Genomic DNA, 12470 nt, shown 5'->3' with positions numbered 1-12470 from the left:
CGTTCTGCGTTGGGTTGTCGGGTTGTTGAGCTGGGGGCGAGTCGGAGTGTACTCGATCTCGAAGCAGGAATCAGCACTGCTTCGACTCGTACTCTTGGGCAACCACGTAGAATATCGACGGTTCTTCGTGATGCTTTCCCGCTCGGTTCCCATCGTGCTCGGTTTACCTTGGCTTGGGACCCACAATCCGGCCATCTCGTGGGACGGTCCTACCATTCAGGGGTGGAGCCCCCTCTGCTACGCACACTGCTTCAGGTCGGCCGCGGGCGCGTCGACATCACCTCGCAGCCACCCCCCCGAGGTCATTAGTTTAGAGGGGGTCCCGCCCTGTTACCACGACCTACAACAAGCGTTCAGCAAGGACAGCGCCCTATCCTTGCCACCACACCGTCCCTACGATTGCGCCATTGACCTCCAACCCAACGTTCCGTTCCCCAGTTGTCGACTTTACCAGGTCTGCCAACCCGAACAACAGGCCCTCCGAGACTACATTGTCTCCTCACTCGCGGCCGGGCTCATTCGGCCATCGCGGTTACCCTTGGGAGCGGGGACTTTTTTATCGCCAAAAAGGACAAATCGCTGCGTCCGTGCGTGGACTATCGTGCACTCAACGAAATAACTATCAAGAACAAATACCCGCTCCCATTGATTAATTCCGCCTTCGCGTCCCTCCAGGCCGCGACCGTATTCACGAGACTGGACCTCCGGAGCGCGTACCATCTCATTTGGGTTAAAGAGGGGGACGAGTGGAAGACCGCATTTAAGACGCCACTGGGACACTTCAAGTACTTGGTGATGCCATTTGGCCTAACCAATGCACCCGCAGAATCTTATTAATGACGTCTTGAGGGATTTTCTGAATATTTTCTGTTTTGTATATCTGGATGACCTTTTAATTTTTTCCGAATCCCTCGAGGCACATCGCCAGCACATCCGGCTGGCTGACTATACATCAAGGCCGAGAAATGCGAATTACATACTCCCTCCATATCCTTCATATGGGCTTCATCGTGGAGCGGGGGCAGATCCGGGCTGACCCCGCCAAGACCGAAGCGGTGGTAGAATGGCCCACGTCCACCTCTGGAAAACAGCTACAGCGTTTCCTGGGCTTCACCAATTTCTACCGCCGCTTCATCCGTGACTATAGCCGGAAGGCCCTCCCTCTCACCCAACTCACCTCCACTAAGACCCCGTTTAGGTGGACGGAAGAGGCGGACGCCGCGTTCCGCCTGCTAAAACGGGCATTCACTCACCCCCCAGTTCTCCGTCACCCTGATCCCAACGCCGCATTCATCGTGGAGGTAGACGCCTCGGATTCGGGAGTTGGGGCGGCACTCTCCCAGCGCTCCTCAGTCGACCAGGAGCTCCACCCCTGCGCCTTCTTCTCCCGCCGCCTCAGCCCCGGAGAAGCCAACTACAATGTGGGCAACCGGGAGCTGCTCGCTGTCGTGTTGGCTCTTCAGGAATGGAGGCACTGGCTCGAAGGGCGAAGGAGCCGTTCACCGTGTTCACCGACCACAAAAACTTGTCTGTCATTCGGGCCGCAAAGAGGCTGAACGCACGCCAGGCACGGTGGGCTCACTTCTTAACCCGCTTCTCCTTCACCCTCACTTACTGTCCAGGGACCAAAAACATCAAGCCCGACGCCCTCTCGCGGATCCACGAGCCAGCAGGCCAGGGCGACCTCGTGGAACCCATGCTGTCCGGCTGCCAGATCGTGGGGGCGCTCCAGTGGGAGGTAGAACGGAGGGTCCTGGAGGCATTAAAAGGTACCCCGGCTCCCGATACCCGTCCCACAGGCAAACTGTTCGTTCCCCAGTCGCTGCGCTCGGAGGTGCTGCAGTAGGGGCATGCCTCCAAGGTCGCTTGTCACCCAGGGGTGAGCCGCACCGAGCACCTCGTCTCCCAGCAATTCTGGTGGCCGCGGCTCCGCGCCGACGTAGCGGACTTCGTTAAGGCCTGACCGTCGTGCGCCTGTGGCAAGGCTTCCCATCAGCCCCCGGCAGGACTGCTCCGCCCCTTCCCGGTTCCACCACGCCCTTGGTCCCACATATCATTGGACTTCATCACCGGCCTTCCCCCATCCCTTGGTAAGACGGTCATCCTCACGATAGTGGACCGGTTTTCCAAGTCGTCCCACTTCGTGCCGTTGACCAAGTTGCCGTCCGCTATCGAGACGGCGATACTTTTGGTCAACCATGTCGTCTGTCTCCACAGGATCCCTACAGATATCGTGTCGGACCGAGGGCCCCAGTTCGTGTCCCGGGTCTGGATGCGTTTCTGCAGGTCCATGGGGGCGTCGGCCAGCCTGTCTTCCGTATACCACCCACAGTCCAACGGCCAGACCAAGAGGAAGAACCAGGACCTGGAGGCGGCTGCGTGTGCCTCTATCGTCCTTCGGCCTGGTCTATCCATCTCCCGTGGGTGGAATATGCGCACAACACCCTGGTCTCCTCAGCCACAGGTCGGTTACCGTTCATGTCGGCCTATGGCTACCAGCCGGCGCTCTTTCCCACACAGGAGGGGGAGGTGGAGGTCCCGTCGATACAACACCATTTTCGGCGGGCCCATCGTGTATTATGGAGGGAGACCAGGGCAGCCCTATCGTGCACGCCGGCCCGGAATCAGAAGGTTGCGGATCGCCGTTGCCGTCCCGCGCCGGCTTACCAGGTGGGCCAGAAGGTCTGGCTGTCCACAAGGGACCTACGACTGGCCGGGACTACTCCCAAATTGGGGCCGCGATTCGCAGTGGAGGCCTTCATCAACCCGGTCGCGGTCCGACTCCGGCTGCCCGCCTCCATTAAGGTCCACCCGGTTTTACATGTCTCACTCATCAAACCAGTGGAATCCAGCCCCTTGGTCCCTCCCCCCGCCCCCCGCCCGCAGATGGTGAACGGAGGACCGGTCTACACAGTGCGGGAGATCCTGGATTTGCGGCGCAGGGGCAAGGGCATCCAGTACCTTGTCGACTGGGAGGGCTACGGACCGGAGGATCATCAATGGGTCCCCCGAGCCTGGATCCTGGACCCGTCGCTCCTGAGGGCATTCCATGAAGCTTACCCTTCTAAACCGGGTGGCCCGCCAGGAGGCATCCGTTGAGGGGGGGATACTGTCACGAGCGAGTTGACAGCTGGGTGGGGCCTCCCCTCCCAACGTCCGCTAGCTGCTGTCAATTCCCTCATCGCTGACTGTTGGACATTTACACCCGACGCTGGCACTTACCCAGTGTCGGAAGATACTACGCCTCGCGCCTTTCCTGTACCTTGAACGTGTTTTCAGTACGTGAGTTGCTTCGCCCGAGGAATTTGTTAGCTACGATCGTGTCAGTTTGTACGCCCTGTATTGTATGCTGTTTTGCACGACTGTTTTGTACGACTCCAAAGATGCGAGTCAGCCATCATCAAGATTACCGATACATTCTTGTTTCTCCTTCTCCGTCGAACTATTTTTTACACTTGCAATTTAGTTAAGTTTGTTAAAATGTTGACCACTTATCTGGCCATTGTTTTGACTGTACTGTATTTGGATTTGAGTTAAAAAAAGAAAAACAGCAAAGGTGTTTGCTGTTTGAAATGTCAACACATTTTTAATGAGAGCAAAACGATCCCATGACGGCGTGTGCCATCAATTCAATGTATGACATGTGGGTGAACGATTTTCGTGGGTTGTTATTTACGGTGTGGGAATAAGCATATTGTCCTCATCACATCCACTATTCTCTGGGCAGTCGGATGGTGAGCCAAATGATGCAGGCGGCTTTCAAGCCTGCTGTTGACCTACTTACAATCCCAAACCAAATACCACTCGCTCATTTCCACTATGGAAATAAAATTATCGCGTGATTACAATTTGAGTTCGCAGCATCTCGCTATGCAGTATAAAACAATTGGTTTCTCCCGGGGACTGAATATTACTGATGGAGCAAGGTTAAAGGAAGGTCATAAGACATCGCACACTTGTTGGTATTGGTGAGAGTACACAAATGGCAGCACACCTGTACAATTCCCATAACCGGTTCACAGTCACGCTGCTCATAATGTTTATGCTGGTAAAATTAAAGTGCTAATTGACAAAAAACTTGTATCATGTTCGATATTTGGTAGCATGAAAAGCCACAATGTGGAAGGTCCATTTGAAAAGGTTTGCCTAGCGTCAAATCATTTTCATTGTCTTTGTGTGGAGGTGTAATTTGCAAATATATTTTTAATGGCATTAAGATGATTAAAGGATTATCAAATGCAGTATTCAATCATAAAATGGGTGAAGTGAATAGTGAAAAGGGCATAAAATGAAAAATGACAGGAAATCCCCAACATTGAATGGGTACTCAAAATATTTCTATCCATGGCTACTAAAGCATTAGAAATAAACATTGTAGCTTGGATTCAATAAAATGTCAACTTTAAAAAACAAACGGCAACCCCCAAAAGATACTTTCATGAAAAAAAAACAATTCTTCACCAAAACATAATGTAAGAAAAGCAAAATGTGAAAGTAATGACAATGTGCCGTAAAACTGAATTGCTCTCTTGACATATGTCCAACTGAATGGGTGATCAATGAATTAAAGAATCATTTTTATAGAACTTCTCACCTGCCCGGTGTAGGCGAAGTCTAAGGCGTGCTTCAACCCGACACAGGTCACTCCTTGCAGAGTCACTTCATCAGCCACACTCTCTACCATGCACAAGCTGAACATGGCCTAATGACAAGACCAAATAATCAAGTCAGAAGAGGGACATTCCATTTTGCTTCATCATTTAATTGATTTTTTTCCCCCCAGAGTCTTGTCTCTATTGCGTTTTAATATTTTATATATGATTTCTGACTGCATGACAAAACAAGTTGGAGAGTTGCAGAAAACAAAATGAAACTGTTTAATCAGAATGTGATAGACACAACACCCAAGATGCATCCAGTATTGATTGCTTTTCTCAGTTTCAAAAATGTATACGGTACAAACAGGAACAGACATCTGGGCAAAATCATAGCAGGGGCTGCAGCGTCTGCAGTCTGACACTGCTGAGTGGAGCTTTGGACATCAAAGCTATTGATTTCTGTCATGCCATGATGGGATGTCACCCACTGATCAGGGGACCAGTGCAGCAGTGCGACAATAAAGCAGGAAAGGGTGATGTTCCAAAAGAGGAAAAAAGACATTTGTATTGCAAAAATTCACATCTTGACATTCACTCTTTTTTCACCATTGATTTAATAATAATAATAATAATAATAATAATAATAATAATAATAATAATAATAATAATACATCTGTGTAAGCTCTCAGTCGTACAGGAGTGGTCCATCGATGAAAAGGCATCTTCAGCCGTCATCTGTACTTTTTTGAAAGTGTCGGACGTTTCGCTTCTTATCCAAGATGCTTCTAATGCTTTTAATCTGGGAAATCCAAAGGTGGTGGAATGTGCTTCTACATCAACGAAGAATGGTGCACCGATATCACAATGCTCGACACACACTGCAGTCCTGGCTTGGAATCACTGTCTCTCAACTGTAAGCCATTGTACTCGCCACGTGAGTTTGCTTCCTTTATTCTCGTCGCCGTGTACATCGCGCCACAAGCGAATGCAAACGCGTGTATACAAACGCTAGCGGACCATGTAAACCAACTCGAACTAAAATATCCAGAGTCACCCCTGATCATTTTGGGCGATTTTAATTAAACACGTCTAAACCGTGAACATCCCAAATATAAGCAGCATATTGACTGTTTCACCAGAGAAGGAAACATTCTAGATCACTGTTACACAGCACTCAAAGGTGCATACCGGTCTGTTGCGCATGCAGCATTGGGTCTTTCTGACCACCATTTAATCCAGTTAATTCCCACATACAGACAGAAACTCAAATGTGTAAAACCGGTGGTCAAGACAGTTAAAAAAATGGACAGATGAAGCAAAGTTAGCGCTACAAGAATGCTTAGACTGCACTGATTGGAGCGTCTTTGAAACTTCAACGGGCACATTGGATGAATACACAGACACTGTACCATCATACATCAGTTTCTGTGAGGACATGTGTGTACCAACAAAGTCCTTCCGCTCATTCAACAACAAGCCATGGTTCACTCCCAAACTCAGGCAACTTAGGAAAGAGAAAGAATCCGCATTTAAAAGCGGCGATCAAGCGCTTTACAAACTCGCCCGAAACAGATTGACAAAGGAAATTAACATCGCAAAGAAAAGTTATGCGGAGAGGCTTAACAAACAGTTCTCCGCTAACGACTCTGCATCGGTGTGGAATGGCCTGAAAGCAATAACAAATTATCGTTGACCATCACCCCAAGCAGTGTACAACAATGGTTGGCTGATGACCTTAATACATTCTTTTGCCGATTTGAAAAGGGAACCCCAATTTCCCTCATATGCCCACCATTACCAGAAATTACCGTATCGCCGCCCTCTGCCCGACAGATCCACGAACTGGACGTGAGACGGCTCTTCAAGCAGCAGAAGATCAAGAAAGCTGCGGGACCTGACAGAGTCTCCCCCTCCTATGTGAAAGTCTGCGCTGACCAGCTGGCTCCGGTCTTCACACAAATCTTCAACAGATCCTTGGAGCAGTGTGAAGTCCCATCCTGCTTCAAACAGTCTACTATCGTCCCAGTTCCAAAGAAACCAGCACCCTCGGGATTGAACGACTACAGACCTGTCGCTCTGACGTCTGTGGTCATGAAGTCCTTTGAACGCCTCGTGCTGAACCACCTGAAGAACATCACCGGACCTCTGCTAGATCCTCTTCAGTTTGCCTACCGGGCAAACAGGTCTGTGGAGGATGCAGTCAACATCGGACTGCACCACATCCTCGACCACCTCGACAACACAGGAACCTACGCAAGGATCCTGTTTGTGGACTACAGCTCTGCGTTCAATACCATCATCCCAGAACTCCTCATCCCCAAACTTCTCCAGCTTGGTATGTCCCCTACAATCTGCCAGTGGATCCTCAGCTTCCTAACAGGACGGACACAACAGGTCAGACTGGGGAAAATATCATCCTCAACACAAACCACGAGCATTGGAGCCCCACAGGGCTGCGTCCTCTCTCCATTGCTCTTCTCTCTCGACACGAACGACTGCACCTCAACCGACCCATCTGTCAAATTCATAAAGTTCGCAGACGACACCACGGTCATCGGTCTCATCAAAGACGGTGACGAGTCTGCGTATCGACAACAAGTGGAGCAGCTGGAGCTCTGGTGCAGCCGTCACAACCTGGAGCTGAACACGCTCAAGACAGTTGAGATGATCGTGGACTTCAGGAAACATCCATCACCACAGCTACCCCTCACACTATCCAACTGCCTCGTGTCAACCGTTGAGATCTTCAAGTTCCTGGGAATCACAGTCTCCCAGGACACGAAGTGGAAGGTCAACACCAACTCTATCCTGAAAAAGGCCCAACAGAGGATGTACTTCCTGAAGCATGGCCTGCCACAGGAGGTGCTGCAACACTTCTACACGGCTGTCATCGAATCCATCCTGTGTTCTTCCATCACCGTTGGTTCGGGGCCACCACAAAAATTGGACAAAATCCGACTTCAACGGACAGTTAGGACGGCGGAAAAAAATCATTGGCACCGCCCTACCCACGCTCGAGGACTTGCACACTGCAAGAATCCAAACTAGGGTGCAGAAAATCATACTGGACCCTCCGCACCCTGCCCACCACCTTTTCCAGCTACTCCCCTCAGGCAGGCGCTACCGATCCATGCGCACCAAATCCAGCAGACATTTAAACAGCTTCTTCCCCCAAGCCATTAACTCTTTGAACAGTAGCCCAAATTGAACTGTATTGTGCCTCTTTGCAATTTTTTGATGATGATACTAGTGCAGCGTGTTCGAGCGGAAACAAATTCCTTGTGTGTTCTACATACTTGGCAATAAAGATGATTCTGATTCTTCAGCGAACTAAAGTCTTACTGGTAGTATCGGCCCAATATATATATATCCCTAATGTCCAGACATGGCGGCGCCGGACACAGCTATGATAGGTCCCTATTATCGGGTTGGGGGAAGCAGAGGACCATTCCCTGCGGCCCCACCGATTGTTCCTACATTCCTGACTAACGACTGGCCTGATTGCACCACTCCCTCCGGTATCCCCTCATCAGCATTACGAATGTTGCCTAACCTTGAGCCTAAGCAGGCTATTGTATGAACGATCCAAATTGAACCTCATCCCACCAAACCGGTTTAATGAAGGATTTAGTTGTTTTATGAAAATCGCTTCTTTTACTCCCCTTTCAAACCATCTATGTTCTTTCGCTAAGATTTTTACCTCATTGTCGTCAAATGAGTGGTTGCTAGCTTTTAGGTGCATATGTACTGCCGATTGAGGCCCACTAATACTAATAATAATACCACTACCATACTACCAGTAAGACTTTAGTTCGCTGAGCAAGCATCTTGGATAAGAAGCGAAACGTCCGACACCTTCAAAAAAGTACAGATGACGGCTGAAGAAACCTTCTCATCAATAATAATAATAATAATAATAATAATAATAATAAATAATAATAATAATAATAATAATAATAATAATAATAATAATAAGAAGAAGAAGAAGAAGAAGAAGAAGAAGAAAACCATTGTCCGTCTCACAATGGAGAATTTCTAATTTACTGCAGCACAGTTAAGAAAGTAAAAGAATAGAAGAAGAAAAAGTATAGGAGCCGCTGTAAAGGCAACTATCTATCGGATCGATCAAAATCTGCAATAGAAATGAATAAAAACAACCTCCATTAAATAAATAAATTAATTAATTCATGCACACACGCACACACACACACACACACACACACACGCACACGCGCACACACACACACACACACACACACACACACACACACACACATACATACATACATACATACATACAGGTACATAAATACATAAATAATAAGACACCAGTGTAATGGACAGTGAAAGAGACATGTCAGTCTATTTATTTATTATTATTTTTTTACAGTAATTTTCAATAGAGTAGCACTGTATTACTGAATGGTGATACTAACATTTTGTTTGTTTTTATTTGACCCGATAAATATGCAAAACAATGAAATATTGTGAAGCACTGGTAATATTTCTGAGAAGATTCAAGGCTTCAGAGTGGAACAATATTGCCTGACACGTTGTGGTTATTCAATAAGACATTTTTTTACATTTAATGATAGATTGAACATATTAACATATCACTTTACTTGTCCTTGTAAATGTAGAACTTTTAGCTTAGCGTTTGGTATTTCACGTCACTTGACTGTGCAAGTGTATAGATCTATGTAATGAAAAGTTCAGTGTGTGCCTAACCTCCTTATATGTGTCAAAGACCTAGAGGCAAGACAGTGAAAGCATCTTTCTGTCACGAAAACCAAATGCATTCCTTCTAAAACTCCAATTGAGTTTTTGATGAGTCATGTTGGACATGAACTTTAAGTCAGCAATGGATTTGCCCCGCTCTCCTCGGGCAAATGGCCTCGTGAGAGTTGGAACAACTTGAATTTGAGCTGGATTTTGTCCAGTGCTTGCACGGCCGAGTTGGTTTTTCATGCAGCAAATTAAAAATACACTGGTCAATTAGGCACAGGGATTGCAGTGGTACAACCAGATTCATGGTGATGGCGCTGTAGTTTGCTGCACGGATGAGTGTCAGTGAAAATCTACTTGTGTATCCAAGCTTTTGTGTCCATATGTGAGTGTTTTCAGACCTGTCTGTTCCTCGCATGATTGTTCCTGACCTTGATGACAGCTAATGCAGGATGGCTCTGCTGACTTGGAATCTAGATTCCTTGCTGATTGTAATCTTTTCCTTATGATGCTTCAGGAGTAGTGCATTGCTGCACTTCTCCTGACCTTCTGGAAAATATATAATATTAAAAATAACTGCACTTCAATGTACAGTATTAATCTCTGAATTGGATAATTCCCTTAATCTGGAGAAAGAATCAACAAACATATGCTTGTGAAATTTTGTTATTTCACTTAAATGGTTTGAAAATTATTGTATGTTTCGATTACAGTGAGAGTAAATCAGCCCTGTGGGCAACGAAATACAAGGACACACACACGCGCACACACACACACACACACACACACACACACACACACACACACACACACACACACACACACACACACACACACATACACACACACACACACACACACGGTGTGAACACAAAATTTGACTCACTGGTGAGTGGGTTTCATGAAATACCTGACCAAGCGTGAGTTATTTAAATGTGTCACCTGTCTCTTCCAATGTTGTCACATTACGAAGACATTTGGAAAGTAAATCAGTCACGCCAGCATCGAGCACACATTCATGCCCCACTTGTCCTCCTCAGACTAATTTGAAAGAGAGGCCAGATGTATTTAGTCTTCTTAAAACTCTGATGTCTTATCAACTCATTAGATAAGTATATTATAATAACAACACATGGTTACAAAAGGAGGTAGAAACTGTCTGTCCCGAGAACAGTGAGGTTGCCTGGAAACAAGCAGATTGGCATGGAAATGCTGCTGAAATCATGATTTTTTTTTTGTGGTCACGTTAAGCAAACAAAGATGTAATGATGTGTTCAAAACAAATTTTGGTTTCACCTTAGGACACAACGAGCCATTTATTTTGCATGACTGAAAGCATGTACATTCCAAACAATAAAATTATCTGTAAATAGTATATTGTATCGTGTATTTTCTTTCGGACCATTTATTTTTAAGACACTTAATAAGGTACCCACTACTGTACATCCATCCATCCATCCATTCATTTTCGAATCCGCTTATCCAACAACGGTTGGAGACTATCCTATCATTCTTCGGGCACTAGGCTCGGTACGGTCCGAACTGGTTGCAGGACACACATTGATGATTTACTATTTGCGCTCACAATGATACCTTCTGCTCACCTGCCATGCGTGTGTGTGTGTTTGGAATGTGGGAGTACCAGGAGAAAACTAATGTAGGCATAGGAAGAACATGCAAAGTCCATACAGCAGTGGTCTCAAACTCGCGGCCCGCGGGCCAACTGCGGCCCCCGAAAGAATATTTTGCGGCCCGCCTTGACATGAAAGATTAATGTTATCGCGGCCAACATGATTGATATGAATGAAACTTGTGTGTGGAGCTGAACAAACCGCTGAACAAACTATGGAACAAACCACCATTTTGGAGCTACAGAGGAAATGTAATCACAGATTTGCAGACTTTAAGACGCACAAAGCCACATTTCAAATTTTTGCCGACCCATTCTGTCCCTCCTGTGTTCCAAATGGAGCTCCGTGACCTACAGTGCCACTCTGGACTCAAAGCCAAGTTCAGGGATGTGAATGGAGAAGCAGATAAGCTTGGGCAATGTTTGAGAGAGTTAACCCCCAGCTTCCCTGAACTTTCCCAAATGTTCAAGCGGACCATGTGTCTTTTTGGGAGCACATACTTATGTGAGAAGCTCTTCTCCACCTTGAACTTCAATAAGTACAGGTCCAGACTTACTGATGAGCATCTTCAAGCCCTACTGAGAGTCTCCACTGCCTCCTCCCTCAAGCCAAATGTGGCTCGGCTTTGTGAAAAGAAGCGCTGCCAGGTCTCTAGCAGCAAGAAGTAGGCAAGCGAAGCCATGTTTAGGACAGTTCATGTTCAATATTTTATTTATGTGAAGAAAGTTAAAGGTTAAAGAACTGTGAATACAGACATTTGAAACATTATTAAAATTATTAGTTTCCCGTTTTTTTTTTCAGTCATCTGTATCTGCCTTATGATCATTATAATTATTTTATTTATTTATGACTGGTTAATTTATTTTTTATTCATTTTTCCATTTATTTATTTAATTCATTTTTTTGTGTGTTAAAAATAAAGATTTTGAGAACATTCGAATGTTTTATCTGTGCTTTACTTGTGAAAATCCTGATGCGGCCCAGCCTCACCCAGACTCTGCCCCCAGCGGCCCCCGGGTAAATTGAGTTTGAGACCCCTGCCATACAGGAAGGTTGAACTCTGCACCTGTCTCTGCACTGACTGACCTGTGTGTGTGTGTGTGTGTGTGTGTGTGTGTGTGTGTGTGTGTGTGTGTGTGTGTGTGTGTGTGTGTGTGTGTGTGTGTGTGTGTGTGTGTGTGTGTGTGTGTGTGTGTGTGTGTGTGTGTGCGTGCGTGCGTGCGTGCGTGTGTGTGTGTGTGTGTGTGTGTGTGTGTGTGAAAGAGACAGATCTTTTGATTGACAGGCAGATCAAAATAAATAAAACAAAATTAAAAATAAAACCTTTACCCCAGGTTTGAGCCCTAACATCTTCAAAGTTGTCCCTAAAATAGAGATAATGCCCCAAGAAACGATGTGCAACACGTCTTTCCGTTTACACTGTTTATGTACTGTATTCGACAAAAATGTGTTTTGTTTCAAGGTTGCCCAACACTGATTCACAGTATTTTAATGTTATAAATTATAATTGGGTTCA

The 12470-nt window shown here is 46.5% G+C and overlaps 1 protein-coding gene across 4 annotated transcripts in view; it reads right to left on the bottom strand.

The window, feature by feature from the left end:
* klhl32 (kelch-like family member 32) overlaps positions 1-12470 on the bottom strand; it is a 41962-nt gene that overhangs the window by 25056 nt on the left and 4436 nt on the right. For all 4 annotated transcript variants that reach the window (XR_016115372.1, XM_088999192.1, XM_088999191.1 and 1 more), the window contains exon 4: positions 4595-4702. Coding sequence is in view for 3 of the 4 variants with exons in the window: in XM_088999192.1 (XP_088855318.1) it covers positions 4595-4702 (108 nt within the window). In the remaining variant the exon portion in view is untranslated. The remainder of the gene's footprint in view (positions 1-4594; positions 4703-12470) is intronic.

The sequence above is a fragment of the Hippocampus bargibanti genome, linkage group LG06 (assembly GCF_051943395.1).
Source record: "Hippocampus bargibanti isolate YZ-2025 linkage group LG06, ASM5194339v1, whole genome shotgun sequence".
NCBI lineage: Eukaryota > Metazoa > Chordata > Actinopteri > Syngnathiformes > Syngnathidae > Hippocampus > Hippocampus bargibanti.
Note: the sequence above shows the minus strand (reverse complement) of the source record. Positions and strands in the feature narration are given on the sequence as shown.